This window comes from Symphalangus syndactylus, chromosome 19 (assembly GCF_028878055.3).
Source record: "Symphalangus syndactylus isolate Jambi chromosome 19, NHGRI_mSymSyn1-v2.1_pri, whole genome shotgun sequence".
In the NCBI taxonomy this organism is placed as follows: domain Eukaryota; kingdom Metazoa; phylum Chordata; class Mammalia; order Primates; family Hylobatidae; genus Symphalangus; species Symphalangus syndactylus.
Window position 1 is genome coordinate 87,629,472 of NC_072434.2, and position 20,782 is coordinate 87,650,253.

At 39.6% G+C, this 20,782-nt stretch overlaps 1 protein-coding gene across 19 annotated transcripts in view; it reads left to right on the plus strand.

Annotated features, from left to right (window-relative positions):
* Positions 1-20,782, plus strand: part of SDCCAG8 (SHH signaling and ciliogenesis regulator SDCCAG8) — a 257,776-nt gene that overhangs the window by 65,658 nt on the left and 171,336 nt on the right. For 17 of the 19 annotated variants that reach the window (XM_055235059.2, XM_063613489.1, XM_063613496.1 and 14 more), the window contains 2 exons: positions 2,372-2,510; positions 15,935-16,087. In XM_055235059.2, coding sequence (XP_055091034.2) covers positions 2,372-2,510; positions 15,935-16,087 — 292 coding nt within the window. The remainder of the gene's footprint in view (positions 1-2,371; positions 2,511-15,934; positions 16,088-20,782) is intronic. The other 2 variants (XM_063613499.1, XM_063613501.1) reach the window with 1 other exon arrangement.

The window sequence follows — 20,782 nt, forward strand, 5'->3', positions numbered from 1 at the left end:
CTGAAACACTTTTGAACCAGAACAACTGAACTCTAGTTTCTAATTCAAAATGGGTAATGTTTTCAGTTTAGGTCATGAAATATTAGAACTGAGAGGGAGCTTTACTTCACCTCTTTTGACACCATCCTATAGCAGACTCTTTATTCATTTATGTGTTTTCTTGTTGTTTATTCTGTTGAGCATCTACTGCGTGACAAACACTACTCTTGACAAGAGGATATTCTGAAAAGAGATAAAGTCTATTAAACATAAGTTTCCCATAAGCAGCAAGTTTGTTAGATTTTTATCCTGTTGTGGATCTGTCTGTTTGCTTACTTATAAACACTGAGCTTTTTTGATCATTCTTTTTTTTTTTTTTTTTGAGATGGAGTCTCGCTCTGTCACCTAGGCTAGAGTGCAGTGGCACAATCTCAGCTCACTGCAACTTCTACCTCCCAGGTTCAAGCTCCCAAGTAGCTGGGACTACAGGTGCGCACTACCATACCCAGCTAATTTTTGTATTTTTAATAGAGACAGAGTTTCAGCATGTTGGTCAGCCTGGTCTGGAACTCCTGACCTCAAGTGATCTGCCCACCTCGGCCTCCCAAAGTGCTGAGATTACAGGTGTGAGCCACCACGCCTGGCCTTTTTTGTTCATTCTTTTTCTTTGGAACTTTGGCTTTGGTGATTGCATGGTATCAGGAACAGATTAAGAATCTCACTGAATAGTTACTTTTGCTCTTCACTGAGTCTTAGTGATTTAAGAAAGGTGACTGTAAGATGCCTATATTGACTTGCTGTCCTTAAAGAGTGAATTTTTCTTTTCTTCTAGAACCATAGGTCCTAACTGGATTGCATATCCTTGATGAAGCTAGACCACTTTTATGTTATATAACTTTTGTGGAAATGCAAATAGATACATATTCAATTTTGCTGGTGTTTATTTTTTTTTACTTAACTAGGATAATTTAATCTTGCCTTGATTCTTCCACTGTTTTACATAGTAATTGTGTTTGATTATATTCGTTTAAAACAATTTACTTCTTTTTTCATTTCCTTGGAAGAAAAATTATTTTTATCAATTTAAAACAAATCAGGAAATTTAAAGTGAAGATCACTCTGCTTCCATGAATTTTATATTTGCAGCAATTTATTCTTTTTAAAACAAAAAGGACTTTTATGAAACTGCTAATAATTGTAACTTTGTTCAGTATTACATGTTTCTTCAAATGTGGCTGCTTTCCAAATACCACAAATAGTTTATTTTACCTTTAAGAGATGTTTTAAATTGAATCATTGGTTAATTCTGAAAGTAATTCAAGCAGAGTTTATAATCCTGTAAACTATGACTCTTTAAAACTTGCTAATTTAAAAAAAATCATAGTTGGCTCTTTTCTCATAGTTTAGAACTTGGCAATGAAAAGGAACTGCAAGCATTTATTTCAACTGAATTTGAAACCGTGGTTTAGTCTTCAACTCCTTAACAAAACAGGGAATACCATATGTAACAGTCCAACATACATTTTTTGCTTTTTGTGTCTTGATAGTTTCCTGCCTCACTTTCTCTTTCTCTACTGGATATTTTTATTCAGTTGATAAATTGCAAATATCCTAGAATATTTTATATGGGACTTACTTAATCTATGAGATTGTATCCTTGCTATGTTACATGCCAGAGCATTTTGGCATTTGGTTCACTTCTACCCCCAATAAACAGCTTAGGATAGAGTACTCCTGAGAATTGCTGAAGAGGGGTGGATCTTGGCAATGATCAAACCCAGTGGGATAAGATTGTGTTAAATTGTGAATGTTATATGCGTAACCAGGAGATTTGAGGAGTTCAACAGTACTAATCATTGAACAACAACAAGTGTTCATAAGTAACTGAAAGAATGTAATTGAAAGAGAAGCGCAAAAAAGAGGGTTGTGGAGAAAGATAAAAAGGAAAGGACGTATATTTGTTGAAGTAAATGAGAGGAGAATCTGCTGCATGGACAAAGCCTCATTCCTTTCTTAAAATGTTGACTGCTACCTTGATTTACAATTCCTATCTTCCCTACTTTGCTGCATCTTTCCTTTTCAACACCTCCCCCCACTTTTTAAAAACTAATTTGCTCTTCTCTGGGCTTTCCCCTGCAGCCCTGTCCACAAAAGATGATTGTCCCGCACAGATGCAGTCCTGCCACGAAGGCTCTTAGCCTTTCTGGCTGCTCTGCCTGCCGCTCGCCAAGTGAGGACAGAGGGTCTTTCTCTGGGGTGTGCTTTATTTAATATGTGCTCAGCCGGCCTACCCTGGCTCTTCTAATACATATTAATGCTTTTTTCTCTCTGACTTATGAGGACCTGATCGTTTGATCATTTCTTGTTTTGAATGTTCTTTTTGTGCTGACAGAGAAAGAGATGACTTGATGTCTGCACTAGTTTCCGTAAGGAGCAGCTTGGCAGATACGCAGCAAAGAGAAGCAAGTGCTTATGAACAGGTGAAACAACTTTTGCAAATATCGGAGGAAGCCGATTTTGAAAAAACCAAGGCAAGTCTAATAAGATGCAAATAAAAGTATCTTTTTTTTTCTTTTTTCTTCTGAGTATTTATTTGGTTATTCCTCTATAATTAAACTCTGTTTTTCAAACACACAAAGTGAATTATCAGTCTGTTAATGTTGACTTTTCTGAATTAAACAAATTTGCTATTTGGAGAATTCTTACTCCTCTGCAAATACTGTTGTTGTATCACTGTTCAGAGAATGAAGTACAGTATAATACTTTGAGAGACCTATATGTGAAATCTTTTTATTTGCTGATAATTTGCAATGCTGCAAAAATCTTAACACCCAGGCATTAGTTTGTATACGTTCGTATATGACTAAAGACAAATGTTTTTCCTCAATAATTGGGAAGTTTTGAGAAAAGCCAAATATACCAAAGACAATAATATATACATGTTTAGTAGCACTTTTTTTTTTTTTTTTGAGACAGAGTCTTGCCCTGTCACCCAGGTTGGAGTGCAATGGCACGATTTCGGCTCATAGCAACCTCTTCCTCCTGGATTCAAGTGATTCTCCTGCCGCAGCCTCCTAAGTAGGGATTACAGGCATGGGCTATCATGCCCAGCTAACTTTTGTATTTTTAGCAGAGATGAGGTTTCACCATGTTAGCCAGGCTGGTCTCGAACTCATAACCTCAGGTGATCTGCCCACCTCATCCTCCCAAAGTGCTGAGATTACAGGCGTGAGCCACCGCACCCGGCCTTAGTAGTATCTTTGAGTCTGGACTTACTGTAAGGTAACTCAAACATACTTAATGAGAATAACATTTTATACTTAGTGATCAGACGGTGTTATAGGCACTTTGAAGAATAGCAGGTTACTGTTGATTCATTACTGTATTTGGGGGCCACACCGTAATCCGTTAAAGTTGCATGTATTTTCCCTAGACACACTAGCATACAATTCAAGTTCTTAATGGCCACATGTAGCAAATGTTGGACAGTGCAGATATAGAGCATTTTCATTATCATGAAAAGTTTTGTTGGATAGTACTGGTCTAAACCATATACTAATCTCAGTGTTTTATTAAAATATTAGGGCTACATTACTGGGTATATACCCAGAGGAATATAAATCATTCTGCCACAAAGACACATGCACGTGAATGTTCATTGCAGCACCCTTCACAATAGCAAATGTAAACGATTGAATTGATGGAATCAACCTAAATTGACGGAATCAATCCTAAATTGATGGAATCAATCTAAATGTTCATCACTGACAGATTGTATGAAGAAAATATGGAACATAGACACCATGGCATAGTATGCAGCCATAAAAAGAATGAGATCAGGTCTTTTGCAGGAACATGCATGGAGCCAGAGACAATTATCCTTAGCAAACTAACGCAGGAACAGAAAGCCAAATACTACATATTCTTACTTATAAGTGGGAGCTAAATGATAAGAACTTACGAGCACAAAGTAGGAAACCACAGACAGTGGCAACTCCTTGAGGATATAGGGTGGGAGGAGGGAGAGGAGCAGAAGAGATCACTATTGGGTACTGGGCTTAATACCTGGGTGATAAAATAATCTGTATAACAAAACCCCGTGACATGAGTTTACCTATGTAACAAACCTTCACATGTACCCCCGAACCTAAAATAAAAGTTAAAAAACAATTAGGGCTATTCAATTCTGCATTAAGCCTCTTGTCAGCCATTGCTATGTCCATTTGTCTTTATCCAGTTCATCCATAACTCTTCCCATTTGACCCTCAGGCCTTCTGAAACTTAGGTTCAGTTATGACCAAACTCCCCAACATACTGTTTCCTCAAACTCTCCTGTTTCTTCATTTGTTGTGAGCTCTAGCTGTCCCTCGATACCATGACTTTCAAAACCTTCAGTGAAGGCCCTTGTGTCCGTCAAGTCGTCTCATGTGGGTGTGATGGAGGAAACCGCAGTTACTTTACTCCTGACTGCCATTTCCAGGGCTTTGTTTTGGCACTTACTCTCAGGTCCTATTCCTCTTTGAAATTAAGCTACCACTCTGTATTAATCTGTTTTGCATTGCTATAAAGAAAGAGCAGAGACTGGGTAATTTATAAGGAGAAATAAGTGGTTTATTTTGGCTCATGTTGTGCAGGCTGCATACGAAGCATGGTGCCAACATATGCTTCTGGTAAGGCCTCAGGAAGCTTTCACTCAGACAGCAGGCAGAGGGGAGCAAGCCTCACAAGGGAGCAGGAATGAGCAAGGAGGAGAGGGGCCAGGCTCTTTCTAACAATCAGACCTCAGGATAACTAATAGGGCACCAAGCCATTCATGAGGGATCCACCCCCATGACCCAAACACCTCCCACCAGGCCCCACCTCCAACACTGGAAGTCACATTTCAACATGAGAGATTTGGAGAGGACAGTTATCCAAACCATATCACACTCCTCTTTGAAATCAGTGTTGTTTCTCTTCTCCCTAATCAATAAAATCTCTCAATCGAGAAGGTGCTGTTTGACCCTATTTTATTTTATTTTTATTTTTATTATCATTTTTTTTGAGACAGAGTTTCATTCTTGTTGCCCAGGCTGGAGTGCAGTGGTGCAATCTCAGCTCACTGTAACCTCAACCTCCTGGGATCAAGTGATTCTCCCACCTCAGCCTCCTAAGTAGCTGGGATTACAGGCATGTGCCACCATGCCTGGCTAATTTTGTATTTTTAGTAGAGACAAGGTTTCACCATGTTGGCCAGGCTGGTCTCGAACTCCTGAGCTCAGGTGATACGCCACCTCGCTCGGCCTCCCAAAGTGCTGGGACTACACGCGTGAACCACCGCGCCTGGCCCCTTTTTAAAAGTTTTAACATCTGACCCTTTTCCCCTTCATTCTATCTCTTTCGTCATCCTTAAATGTTTGAATTTCCATGTTGTTGATACACAAAACACTAATACTCTTCAGCTTCCTTAACTCTACTATATCCCCTACTTCTATGCTAACCTCCCACATGAACTGAAGTGCCCCTAAGATCTCAAATTCTGAAACCACACTCTCTGACTAGGGCCTTTTCTCTTCTTGCCTCCCTTTCAAAGTTAAATCTACTCCATGTCTTCATTTTCGCCTCTAGTTCTTCAGCATTCTTTCTTTTTCTCTCTCATTTTATCTGTTGTGTCCAGGCTGGTCTTCTTTTCTTCCCATTTAAATATAAATTTTACCATCTCAAATTGAACTCACATATTCACTCTCCCAAATCTGGTGCCCCTTCTATATTCTCTTACTGGATGGCACTTTTATCCACTAACATGCTCTGATCAGAAAACTGGATTTCACCCTGTCCTTCACCCCTAACTTTTAACCAGTCACTAAATACAGATCTGAGTTTCTAATGTTTTCTTGAATTCTTTCCCTCATTAACACTTTTCTTATGGAAGCTAAGTAATCTCTGGATTTATCTATTACACTTCTTCCTAGCTTGCCTCCCTCCTTCGTTCCACTCCCTACACTGCAGCCAGAAGCAATCTTTATCTTAAAGACACATTTGATAATGTGACTCTGATTTAAAATCCTTCAGTGAATTTTCACTGCCTTCAAGACAGTCTCTACATTCTTTCCCATGCCCGTGGTCTGTCATAATGTGGCTCCCTTTTGCCCTCCAAGGCTGCTGCTGCTTTCCTCCTCTCACACCCTGTCTCCCAGTACACTCAGCTATTGTCAAAGGCAGGAGGGTTTACGGAGTGAACACGGGCTTACTAGAGTTAGCCAGACCTAGATTCAACTTCTGGCCCCACCATTCACTGGCTGTGTGACCTTGGACAAGTTACTTTAACTTCTCTGTGCCCCAGTTTTTCCTCATCTGTAAAATGGAGAAATATGTGACTGCTAGGATTGTGAATGAGGACTGCATTTTAAAATGTATATTGGTTATCTTATACAAACCCGGGCAGGCACAAAATATTTTCTCAATAAATAGCGGTGGTGGTGAGAACCCTGCTGATTATCCCATCCTCTCTCCAGCCTCTGAGTCTTTGTATGTGCCATGCGCATTCTTCTCCACTCCACTGCCTGTATATTTCTCTAGCCTTACCTGTCTTAGCCTACATGGTACTCCCTCTAGGAAACCTCTGATCTCCCCTGTCTAGATTTGATGTACCCCTTATATGCCTTTATAGCAGGGTTTTTCAACCTTGGCGCTATTGACATTTTGGGCGATGTAACTCTTTGTTTTGGATGCTGCTCTGCACATTGTAGGATGTTTAGAAGCATTCCTGGCCTCTACCTACTCAATGCCAGTAGCTTACCCTCCTCCCCCAAGTTGTGACAACCGAAGATGTCTCCAGACATTGCCAAATGTCCTCTGGAGGGCAAATTTACCCCTATTTGAGAACCACTACTTATTATAGCATTTATCAAAATGTATTATTATTGCTTATTTGTCTATCATTCATTAACCTTTAAAAAATATTTCAGCTTTTATTTTCGATATAGGGGTACATGTATAGGATTGTTACATGGTGGACCCAGGTATTGAGCATAGTGCCCAGCAGGTGCTTTTCCAGCCCATGTCCCCCGCTCTCCTCCCTCAAGTTGTCTGCAGTGTCTGTTGCTGCCATGCTTATGTCCATGTGTATACAACCTTTAGCTCCCATTTATAAATGAGAGCATATGGTGTTTGGTTTTCTCTTACTGCATTAATTTGCTTAGGATTATGGCTTCCAGCTACATCTATGTTGCTGCAAAGCACATGATTTCATTCTTTTTTTTATGGATGTATACATTCCCTGGTGTATATGTACCACATTTTCTTTATCCGCTCTGCCACTGATGGGCACCTAGGTTGATTCCATGTCTTTTTTGTTTGTTTGTTTGTTTTTTTGAGACGGAATCTTGTTCTGTCGCCCAAGGTGGAGTGCAGTGGTGTGATCTTGGTTCACTGTAACCTCCACCTCCAGATTCAAGCGATTCTTCTGTTTCAGCCTCCCGAGTAGCTGGGATTACAGGTGTGCACCTTCACGCCTGGCTAATTTTTGTATTTTTAGTAAAGACAGGGTTTTGCCATGTTGGCCAGGCTGGTATTGAACTCCTGACCTCAAGTGATCCACCCACCTCGGCCTTCCAAAGTGCTGAGATTACTGGCGTGAGCCACCATGCCCGGCCTCCATGTCTTTGCTATTGTGAATAATGCAGTGATGAACATTTGAGTGGATGTATCTTTTTGGTATAATGATATATATCCCTTTGGGTATATACCCAGGAATGGGATTGCTATGTTGAATGGTAGCTCTATGTTAAGTTCTTTGAGAAATCTCTGTTAAACTTTAAAATTGTCACCAAGCCAAGGGCTTGCATCTCTGTGCACATAGAAACCAATGCTATGGCATTGGCTTTTAAGAAAAGAAAAGGCTTTATTGCAAGTTGACTGGCAAGGAGGCAAGAGGCCACACTCAAATCTGTCTCCTCATTCTTGGCAAGATCAGGAAGATTGGTCTCAGAGGCATTTCTAAGTAGCCCCAGGTGATACCAGTGCAGCCAGTCTGCCAGGGCGGTGGTATTCACAATGAGGAGGTTAAACATCTCACTGTACCCCACAAATATATGTATCTACTATGTACTCAACAAAAATTAAAAATAAAATAAAAACAATTAGGAGGTTAAAGTTTTTCCCATTGCACATGCCTGGACTACATGACTTGCAATTTTGGCTCAGTGCTATCTATAACAACTTAAACAATGGTTAATCAGTCTGCACTAGTCCCTGGGTTGCAAAATCTCTGGCATTACGGAATTTTTCCATCCTGATCACTGTTAAATCCATAGCATCTTGCATAGATCTCAGCACATAATAAATAGGTACTCAGTAAATATCTACTGAGGAAGGAAATTGCAACTCAGTTCTCACTAGCACTCTACAATTCCTTTATTCTTATCTTTCCAGCTTACCTACTTTGCCAGCAAAAGTACCCAGTGAAAATTAGGCCCAATCGCACTTTTTTTTTTTTTGATGGCTAGTTTGAGCCTCCCAAGCATTGCTGAAGGAAGTCATTTAAGAAAGCCACTTAATAGCCGGGCGCGGTGGCTCATGCCTGTAATCCCAGCGCTTTGGGAGGCTGAGGCGGGTGGATCACGAGGTCAAGAGATCGAGACCATCCTGGCCAACAGTAGAGAAACCCCTTCTCTACTAAAAATATAAAAATTAGCTGGGCGTGGTGGTGTGTGCCTGTAGTCCCAGCTACTCGGGAGGCTGAGGCAGGAGAATTGCTTGAACCCGGGAGGCGGAGGTTGCAGTGAGCTGAGATCATGCCACTGCACTCCAGCCTGGCAACAGAGTGAGACTCCATATTAAAAAAAAAAAGACACTTAATGAGTTCCACTGAAGAGTAATACTAGTCACCTTCAGTGGTTGTAGGTACTGTTGAACAGTTCTTTTCTCTGCAGTTGAAGACCTTATATACTCTAGCCAGGAACTCCACTTTCCTCACTTTTCCAACTCCACTGCTGGCACCTCACTTTCATCGGATGACCTACTTCTCACTTTACTAAGATTAGGACCAACTGACAAGGGCCTCCTCAGCATCTTCTCATCCCTCGAATATCTCCTGTCCTTATTTCTCCTTTCTTTTCTGGCCCCCTTATTTCCCAAGATGAACATCTTTCTCCCCATTTTTGATGTCTCCCACTTCTATGTCATCACATTTTTCTTGCATCCTTTATCCTTTCCTCTCCACTCTTTTTCCCCCTCATCCTGCCCACAGCCTTTGTGTAAATAAACAAAAAGCAGCTTTCCTGTGGTCATCTTTCACTCCGTTTATTACCGTCCATTCCTCATTTGACTGGCAGATGTCTCACAACAGTTGTCCACCCTGGTAGCTTTCCTTTCACTTCTGAGCACATCGCAGCCAGGCTTTGAACAAACTGTAGCCTGATTTCATGTTGCTGAAGTGCTCACTTAATGATCACTGGTCACTTCCTGATTACCAAACCCAGTGACCTCATCTCAATCCTCATTGGACTTAAACTCTATAGACTTGGAACCCTGTTAACTGTCCTATCATAACATACCATCTCTTTCCCTTGATTTAGCTGATATATTACTCTCATGGGTCCACATTGTACCATTCTTGTCTACTCTTAAGTCTCTTTTAACTTGTTTCTTGTTTTCCACAAGTCTTATGTGTGGACGTTCCTCAGAGTTAGTTCCCAGCCCTCCTCCCGTGTTGCCTTGACTTCTGGGATTCATTTCTCCTCACGTGGCCAAATATTACCAGTGAATACGCCCACATTATGCCTTTAGCTTTAACTGCTCTCCTGAGCCCCAGCCCTACGTGTTTTGCTGCTACTAGATCTTTTTTTATGGATGATACACTGCTGGCATCTGAAACTCTACACAACCAAACCGTTCATTGGCTCCGCCTTCCCATCTACCACTCCTTTTCTTTCTACCATTCCTCTGTGATCATCTTCAAACAAAGGCATCACCATCTTGACCGCAGCCCTGGCTTGCATTCTTTAAAACATCTCGGTTCTTCCCTGTGCTTGCTCGTGACATTCCATCAGTTCCCAAGCTCTCTCTCTCTCTTCAGAGTCAAATTTCTATTTAACTATGCCTACCTTTTCATTCTTACACCACTGCCCTGTTTCAAGTCTTCACATCTTCACATGCAGAGACAGGGTCTCACTCTATCACCCAGGCTCGGTGGTGCAGTCATATCTCACTACAGCCTTGCACACCTGAGCTCAACTGATTCTCCCTCCTTGGCCCCCCAAAATGCTGGGATTACAGGTGTGAGCTACCGTGTCCAGTGGTATACTTCACGTATTCTTATACCAAGTATGCAGACAATTACAATAGCTTTCTAATTGGTTTCCCTCAAATTTCATCTAATTCCAGTATACTTTTCACAGTGCTTTCATAACATTTATAATTCCTGAGTTATAATTCTCCCTGTTTAGGTAGCTCCCCTCTTGCAGTAGAATAAAAGACAAATCTGGCCCCACTCTAATTTTGCTAGTCTTCTCTTTCACTCTACTCTTTCATATCACCTTCACTGTTTCCAGAACATGACCTACAGTTGGCCATTTTCTTGATTTGCTCATGCTATATTTTTCTGCCTTGTAATAATCTATGAAATATCTATTCAATCTATGAGGCTCAACTCAAGTGGCAGTCTTCCTGAAGTTTTCCCCAGCCCCTTCTTGTTTGAATTAACTTCTTTTTCCTCTATATTCCTATTGATGTGGTGTGTAATTTTGGTAGTTGTTTACACAGTTTTCTCCACCAGAAGACCTTGAAATCAGGTCTGTGACATCTATCTTTGTATTTCACACATGACCATTTACGTCTTAATTAACAATAAGTGTTTGTTCAGTGGAAGTCAATTATTATTAATGTGAAATTTGTAATTAACTTTTTAAAAAAATTTAATAACTGAGAGCAAGCAACACTATTGTTCATTAGGAATCTATAGCATTTTCAGTAAATTAGTAATAATGAATGCAAGGAAAAAATGTATTGCAAGTCTAGTAGTTTTTATCTAGAAGGTATGTTAAAACACATTAGAATTTTTGCTTTCTGAGCATATTAAAAAGTCAGATGGCATACATATTTTAATTTAAAAGCCAACTACTTCCATTACTGAGTGATGAAATGGTTACTTTGCTTAGTTCCTTGACATTTGTTGCCATCTAGTGTGGCATTTGGGTATCACATGCTAAGTAGAAGGAATTATGTATTTACATTCATAGTGGCAGTGAAAATGCCTGAGGATTTTATTAGAAAATAAATATATAACTTGAGAAGTGTATAATGCCACACTCTTGTGTGGAACTACCTTGGATAAACTCCCAACTCTTCCACTTTCTAGGTCTCTGATTTGGGCAAGTTACTGAATATCTCAAAGTACCAGTTTCTTCAATTGAATGATAAGAACCAATTAAAATGTATTGAGAGGGTTAAATAATCCATATATGCCGCTTAGCAAAGTATCTGGCACATAGTAGGTGCTCAATAAATGTTTTTGTTTGAAAATGGAAGCTATTTCAATTGGTGATAATTTTAAAAGAGGAAAAAAATTCACCTGGGACTAAATGGTGAGAAAAAGTAGAGGCTTTTGCAGTCACACCTTGATAAAGCTACGAGACACCTTGATAAAGCTATGCGAAGCAGATGAAAAGGTTAACCAGGCCTTAGGCCTGCCTGCTTGTGTTGGAAGGAAATTGTTGAGAGTTATGTGGAAAGGCCTGAAGGCACAGGCTGTGGCATGAAGTTACCATAAGCATATCTGTAATGACATAACCTTCTAAGGAAAAAAAAAATTTTCTTTTTTACTCATAACAACTTGAACAAAGTATATATTTCCAATTTGCTGAGACCTATCCTGCCATATGCCTTTGTGGATAAGTGGTGTGAACTTTTAAAAAAAGTTAATTATTATGTATACATAATAATTGTACATATTTATGGGTTACATGTGATATTCTGAAGATTAGTTTTTAAAACAGCACCTTGGTAGGTTGAACAAATATTTACGAAGACTTTTCCCCCCTTTTCAAATATCCAAATTATTCTGTTTCTTGGATTACAGGGAGTCAGAAAGGCAGGAATTAGAAACCTGGATTAAAAATAAAATCAGAAAAGCATTGAGTATTTGGTTATAGTCACAAGTATAGAAAATAATGCTTCTTGATTTGCACGTTATCTGTCACAAAAGAAAAGTATAAATATCTTGAAAAATGGTACATAGAGATAGACTGGTAAATTTCTGGTTAGCAAGGGTTTATAAATTAAAATCAATAGTTCGCATTATTCATAAGTTACAAGCTCGAAATGTGTTAATCTTTTTAATTTTGTGGGCTTTATTATTACATAAAAATAAAAATGTTTATAAGCTTTAAAGTTCATGTTTATAGGTGTGAGCTGTATATTTTTCATAAGGTCTTAATTCCTTAGTTATGAATTATTCTGTCACAAAGATTTCTTGAAAACTAACCCTAGCAGTTGGGAAGGACTTTTATATGATCTACAATAGGTTTCCTGTTTTAAAATTTTAGTTGACTAGATATAAATTTTGTTTTCGAAAATATTTTGACTGCCTGAGATAGTAGTGCCTACCCTTTGGCTTAATAAAACCAGGACTGGGAATATCAAGTCCAATAAACTGTGTTTGAAGAAAAGTGTTAATATGTCAACACAGAATGACCACAGCTAAAGAAATTTCCCAGAAAGGAAAACGTACCTTCAGGAATGAGTCTGCTGGGGGGGGGGAATGTGTAATTCCCCAACTTCCCAAGACGTACAGCCATTTCCACTAAGGAAAGGGCTGTGTTAGAGAAAGGGAGAGAAGCCAGGACTTGTGAACTACTGAGAGAAATAACAGCCGCAGGCCCCAAATTAACTTTGTCACCTATAAAGATCTATCATTTAATGGTAATTGCCTGTTTATAGCATTCCATTACTATAAAATTATAACTTACAATTTTATATAAATTAAAATTATAATAGTTTGATGGTAGTTGACTGTTTACTGACCTAGCCTTTGAGAAGTCGGTTATTATGTCTTTACTGAATGGTTATAGGGGTACTCAATCAACAGGGGTTCTGGAAACTAGGAGAAGAAACTCTAGAATTAAGAGAAAGCTTTAATGGAGATAGTGTATAAATAATTGTTTACTAGACCCAAATCTTTTAGTATGTGTGGTCCAGTGTGAGAGAGTTATCTTTAGAAAGAATAAATGATTTTTCCGATTCCAAGTGTTACTACACTTTTCTATTTTCCTCATTGTGACCGGACATATATGTTAAAATCGAAGCAAATAAAAGTAAAAGCTAATTTTATTTGTTTGTTTGTTTGTTTTTGAGATGGAGTCTTGCTCTGTCCCCCAGGCTGGAGTGCAGTGGCGCGATCTCAGCTCACTGTAAGCTCCGCCTCCTGGGTTCACGCCATTCTCCTGCCTCAGCCTCCTGAGTAGCTGGGACTACAGGTGCCCGCCGCCACGCCTGGCTAATTTTTTGTATTTTTTGTAGAGACAGAGTTTCACCATGTTAGCCAGGATGGTCTCAATCTCCTGACCTCGTGATCCGCCCACCTCAGCCTCCCAAAGTGCTGGGATTAAAGACATGAGCCACTGCGCCCGGCCTTAGAAGCTATTTGATAATATGGAATCGTTGGTTATATGCTAAGAGACATCAGTAACCAGTTTTTTGTTTGTTTGTTTGTTTGTTTTGTGTGTTTTTTGGGGACAGAGTCACACTCTGTTGCTCAGGCTGGAGTGCAGTGGCACCATCTCGGCTCACTGCAACCTCCTCCGCCTCCTGGGTTTAAGCGATTCTTCTGCCTCAGCCTCCCTAGTAGCTGGGATTACAGGCACACACCACCACACTGAGCTAATTTTCATATTTTAGTAGGACGGGGTTTCACCATGTTGGCCAGGCTGGTCTCAACCTCCTGACCTCAAGCAATCCACCTGCCTCAGCCTTCCAAAGTGCTGGGATTATAGGCGTGAGCCACCGTGCCCAGCCAATAACCAGTTTTTAACCTAATATTTTTATTCAGTGTTTTGTTGCTCATTACTCATCAACAACCATTGGTGGTGGCCAGTCCTAATAGAGAAAAGACCATCCACAAAACCAAGGCCTCAGCAGTGGTTTTGTTTACATGATTTTACAGCTTCTCACTTTGTGCTTTTCACTGTATCATCCTATCTTGGCATTACACCTCTTATCCTGCCAGGATTATTTACTGTTGTTTGTTCCTTAATTGATTGAGTTCTTTGAATTGATTCTGTAGGTGCCTTTCATGGTAGCCTGGTTTTAGATCTTCAGTCTCTTCTGCTGTTCTTATACTTAATGATGATGACTCCTGAGTTTTTGTTCAATTGAAAACTTTCTGATTGGATATATTGGTTTATATTAAGTAAGCATTTTGTCTATTCATACCAGTAGTATTCATTATATCAGGGAGAGTTACGAACATTTACTAGATTCATGTGAAATATTTTTCACAAGAGCAATTACATTTTGAATCACAAAAGTGACTCATTCATATTTCAAGCTCCAAGGGCTTAAATTATAGAAAAAGTATGCCTTTTCATTTATTTTAATATCTAATTTAAAATTTCCTTTTCTAGACATTCTCAGCTGGAATTTGGACTTGGGACTAACTCCCTAGAAGAATCATTTTTTATTTATTGTATTTGTTTATTAGTTAATCTGAGACAATTGAATTTTACCTTTATATTTTATGCCTGGGAGCATAGAAATCTTTCAAAAGAGACCAAAAGAAATTGGAGTCTAATGCTTTCCAGATGAAGAGAGGAAAATTCACATATCCTAGATATTTATTGTCTGTATTTATTATAGCTTTCACCAGAGGGAAGCATAACTATGCATAAAACTTACAGTGCTTACCGAGGCCATTTCCATCTCCATTAAAATCAAATGTGACTATGAAATTTATAGTCACACAGCATGTAAGTCATATGAGACCTGGGGTTCTTTCTACCATTTCAGGAGAAAAGAGAGGTTGTGTGAGGTGGATATTGTACATAAGGGCCACTGGAATAAGACTATAAGATACTATAGTACCTTACTTTTATTAGGATTTTTAAAAATTGAGATTTTACTATGCAATCTATGTATGTAACTAAATTATATTTGTACCCCATACATTTATACAAAAAAATACCTCCCCAAATTGGGATTTTTGAAGTCATATTTTATTATTGGGTATTATAAATAAAGATATTGTAAAAGTGGCCAAAATGAAGTTAGAGAGTTTTTATTTCTGGAAATGCAGAGTGGGAAATTTACAGTAAAGGACAATTATGAACTTTACCAGAAATGGAAGATCTTTATAAAACTAAGTAGTGAATACTGTCTTGAGTCTTTCCATTTAACTTATGACTATTACATAATTTTTACTTCAGTTGTATGTTTAAAGGGAGTGAACTAAATTTTCTCTTAGTTATATTTAAGGAAACTTGATTATTATATAGTATTAAACAAAAGATGCCTGTGTGTAATGATATATTCAACATTTCATTTTAGTATTTTGATCTATCATTTGAAGTATTCCAATAATTTTTATCCATGAGCAAATAAGAAATCAGTTAAATTGGATACTTATGTATTTCGTATAGTATAAACATGATATATAATTGAAAATATTAGAGCACTTGGTGTTTCTGGTTCCCTTTTTTAAAATTCTGACTCATCTGTGGCCTTCATCAATGTTCATTACCTGAATTTTGTCATTGATTAATTAATATGGCTTTAATCATGAAAATTGAAATATGTCAATAAATGTAACATTTGGATACTCTTTTAGGTCAATAAGTGGTATTGATAAACAATAAAAAATTATTCTAATGGGCTTTATAGTGAGTTTTAACTATTTTAAATATACTTAAAGCTTAATTATCTCATTTTCCCCATATTTTTTCCAAATTCTAAACTCCTCTTTCAATCTGTTCTGTCCTGGCAGGCTTTAATCCAGTGTGACCAGTTGAGGAAGGAGCTGGAGAGGCAGGCGGAGCGACTTGAAAAAGAACTTGCATCTCAGCAAGAGAAAAGGGCCATTGAGAAAGACATGATGAAAAAAGAAATAACGAAAGAAAGGGAGTACATGGAATCAAAGGTACTTAAGGACTCTGCTGTTATCCACATTGCAGAAGAAAGGTTTTTTATGATGCCATTGATGACTCCATAGGCTGGAGTTCTTGAATGAACTTTAAATTTTAAAATCGTTATTATATAAGTAGTTAAATTTCGTATAATTTAGAATTCATAAAAATGTTTTGTCTTTTCATATATTTCTCAATAGTTTATGCTGATCTTTTCAAATAAAATAATCAGTTAGATTCCATACAATGAAATTACAAAATTTACTTTAAATCCTGCCATTCTGTTAGATTCCCTCTCTCATGTTTCCCAGAGGCGTGCTATGAAGATACCCAGATTTTATTTCAACCTTGGCTAAATCAAGGAGAGATGACTTCCCTGCATTATCTCCTACCCCTAAATTAAATATGCAGAAGATGAAACACTTGTAAGGAACTGAGTAACCAAGAAAAAGTGATTATGCACTCTGTATGAAATCAGTTCTGACAAATTACATGATGAATAGTGACAGTAACCAGATGAAGGGAAAGATTCAAGGCAAAAGGAACAGATAACATGAAATGAGCAGTGTTTGAAAAAGAGTTCACAAACTAGAATATAGAGTTGAGGGGGACCTAGCTTTAAAATTGCTAAGTAGACTCGAATTGAGCAAGTTGTGGTCCATCAAGTAACCAAAACAACTGTGTTACATGTTTGTTTTTAAAAGTGGACTCACAGCTTACACTCTAAATGCTATGTTGTTATCAGATTCCAATGTGTGATAATTAACTCATTCAATAAATATGTACTGAGTATGTGCTGTGTGCAAAGCAATGTAGAGGCCTAAAGATATGTAAAGAGAAAAATCACAACTTCTGCCCTGTGAGTTTTAAGTCTTAATAAGAGTAAACTCAGGCATTTCCTGTAAATGTCCTTGTCTTCTTATCCATTTTTAAAAATTGTGTCTGTCAAAACCCTACTACCTACCTTCACTGCCCTGGGATTGGTGATCTCAGCTGGTAAAAATCACACAGCCTTGCAGATGACACAGCTGTAGACTCCAGGTCTTCGGTGTCCATGGTCCTTTCAGTGTTTTCTAGCCGGCCTCTTATGTCTTCCTCTCTCTTCTTCATTCTACACTCAACAGATATTAACCGGAGGGGCTGGGAATGTTGTAGTCACAGCAACGATGCAGTTTCCTCGTGAAGCTTACAAACTCGTAGGAGAAGTAGACGTTACACAAATATTTTCATAAGTGAGTTTTTGATTATCATTGTGATAAAGCCATAAGTTTCAGTTTAGGATACTGTGGGAATGTGTAACAGGAATCGGACGTCATCTAGGCATTCACGAAAGACTTTCCTGAGAAAGAGATGTTGAAAATGAGACCGGAAGGCATTGATGAGTGGTCAGGTGAAGAGGGGAAGAGGGTTTCAGGCCCAGGAAAATAACACACCCGAGACTCTGGACCTGGAAAGCATCGCACTTTCTAGGAATTTGAAGCCCCTGATGGCTGGGGCATAGAGAGAGAGGAGGAGAGTAGTGGGAATGAGTTTGGAGAATTATGTTGGGATGGAATCATGAATGGCTTTAAAATCCATATGAAGGATTTTCAATTTTGTCCAAAAAGGGATGGAAAGCCATTGAATGGCTTTGAATTTGTCAGTGTCACAATGCCATTTATATTTGAGAAAAATCATTTTGTCAGTGGATTGGAAGGAGAAGCAGAATAGATGCCTGGAGATCAGCTGGAGGTCATTATCATAGTCCAGGTCTGGAGGTGATTGTCGCGGTCCAGCTCTGGAGGTGATTGTCGCGGTCCAGGTCTGGAGGTGATTGTCGCGGTCCAGGTCTGGAGGTGATTGTCGCGGTCCAGGTCTGCAGGTGATTGTCGCGGTCCAGGTCTGGAGGTGATTGTCGTGGTCCAGGTCTGGAGGTGATTGTCGCGGTCCAGCTCTGGAGGTGATTGTCACGGTCCAGCTCTGGAGGTGATTGTCACGGTCCAGGTCTGGAGGTGATTGTCACGGTCCAGCTCTGGAGGTGATTGTCACGGTCCAGGTCTGGAGGTGATTGTCGCGGTCCAGCTCTGGAGGTGATTGTCGCGGTCCAGGTCTGGAGGTGATTGTCGCGGTCCAGGTCTGGAGGTGATTGTCACGGTCCAGCTCTGGAGGTGATTGTCGCGGTCCAGGTCTGGAGGTGATTGTCGCGGTCCAGGTCTGCAGGTGATTGTCGCGGTCCAGCTCTGGAGGTGATTGTCGCGGTCCAGGTCTGGAGGTGATTGTCGTGGTCCAGGTCTGCAGGTGATTGTCGCGGTCCAGGTGGGAAGTGATGGTATCTTAAATGCATTTCTTTAAAGACTGTTTCAAATCACTTGTTCTCAAATTCTCTATAATACCACTTTTCCTCTTATTCTCAGCAGAGAGCCTTACTTACCTAACAAAGAAAATTGAAGCCGTTGGGTGATGACCACCTCAACTATTTATCTTGCCTATGCCTTAAAATAAATTTTCACCTGTATTCCAACCCAGTCTGAATGGGAAAGGCGTCTTCCTAATCCTTTCCCCTTCCCATAGACCTTGTCTCCTTTCACCCCCTCAAGAAGCTCATTCCATTTGTTTGCTCCACTTTTCTGAATCCATCTTTCCTTCGCTATCGTCTCTTTCTTATCCTCAGGAAAATACTTTCAGATGTCTCTTACTGTTGAAAGAAACAATCTTTCTTCTAATCTGTGGTTCTTTATTTTTGGTATGCAAGAAGTTCTAAAAATCTGATTGTCCAAACGGTACCCCACACCCATTACATCAAAATGTCTGAGAGGAGCATCCAGGTGTCGGTGTGTTTGAAACTCACCTAGGTGATTCCAACGTGCAGCCAAGGTTGGAAACCACTTCAGTAATTCCATCTCCCTCTTTGACTCTTTCTCTTAATAGTCGAGTTTCTTGAAAGATTTGTCCATACATGTTGTCTTTATTTTGTCACCTCTCACTTACTCTTCAGCCCACTGCATTTCAACTTCCATGCCACAGCCAATGAAATTACCATTGCTATGCTCACTGAAGATCTGTTTATACTATATTTACTGATTTTTTTTTCAGTCTTACTCTCCTTAAAAGATTCTCTTTCCTTTTATGATTTCTTTGAATTCATATTCTTGATTTGGGAGAATGATGATGTGTGCTTTTTACATTACTCTGAGTTTAAAGTGCCTTTGAGGCAATAAAGAGGACACATCCAGAAAGCAGCTTGATAGGAGGTTCTGGAGTTTAGCAGGGAGCTAAAGATTTAGTGTCTTTAGCAAGTACTATAGCTTGAATTCCATGTATATATAGCCTTAGGACCTAAAGCTTCAAGACTAAAGCTATTTGATTTCTAGATCCTTAACTGTATACTGAGCTCCCAAACCAGCTTTACTTTCCACCTTCCCTATCCCAGTGGACCCACTACTTATCCAGTTATCCAGCACAGAAATCTTGTCACCCTTTTCTCCCCCGTCTTTCTCACCCCACACATCTCATCATCACCAGGCTCTAAGACTTAAGCCCCTGAGCATTTACATTGCCCTGTCTCTCTATCCTGCTGCTACCCATGTCTCATCCTTGGATGGTTCCTATAGCCCCTGTGGTGTCCTTGCCTCCATTCTCACCTCCTTCCTATCTGTTCTCCAAACTGCAGCTGGGATGATCTTTCTCAATATGTCAGTCTCTTGCATTGAAAATCCTTTCACGTCTCCCTGCAACCTTGGATAAAATTTAGGATCCTTTATCATAGCATGAAGACTCTACAATATTGTTCCACTCTTTGGCTCTCCAGTCTTATGTTCCTTCATTTTTCTTCTTTGCACCCTCACCACACTGACCTACTTCTGCTTCCCCTAGCATGCACATATGCCTATCTTCCATACTGTTTTTTCCAGTGCAGGATATTGCATGTGCTTTGCCCCCTGCCTAGAGGAATCTTCCTCTGCCCTCTTTAACTGATTCTTCAGAGTTGTTTGTTTGTTTGTTTGTTTGTTTGTATTTGAGACAGGGTCTCACTCTGTCACCCAGGCTGGAGCTCAGTGGGGTGGTCACAGCTCACTTAGCCTTGACCTCCTGAGCTCAGGTAATCCTCCCACCTCAGCTTTCCAGGTAGCTGGGACTACATAGGTGTGCCACCACGCCTGGCTAGTTGTTTGTGTTTTTTGTAGAGACAGGTTTTTGCCATGTTGCCCAGGCTGATCTCGAACTCCTAGGCTTAAGCAATGCACCCTCCTTGGCCACTCAAAGTGCTAGGATTACAGGCATGAGCCACTGCGCCTGGCCCAGAATTTTTCTTGGTACCACCTCCTCTCAGCGCCTCCCATAACTGAATTGGGATCATCTCCTATGGGCTCCCATAACTCAATTCATTACAAATTCTTGTTGAATAGCTTGCCTCCCCTAGTTCAGTGACTCCCTTGCATGTAACATCCTCAGTGCCTGGCACATTCCTCTCATATAAAATGTGTTCAGTATATATTAGATGAATGAAGGAATGAATTACAAGGAAAAGAAAAAAGTCCCTATGCCATTGGGAAGTTATGGCTAAAATGCCGAGAGTTCAGAGGATCAGAACTGATTGTCTGCAAGAGATCGTGGAAGGCTTTGGGGAAAAGATGGCATTTTAATTGAGCTTCCAAGAATAGATGGGGTTCAGAAACTCAGAGTATGGGGGAAGGAACACCACCTGTAACCAATATGAATAAGACATGGAA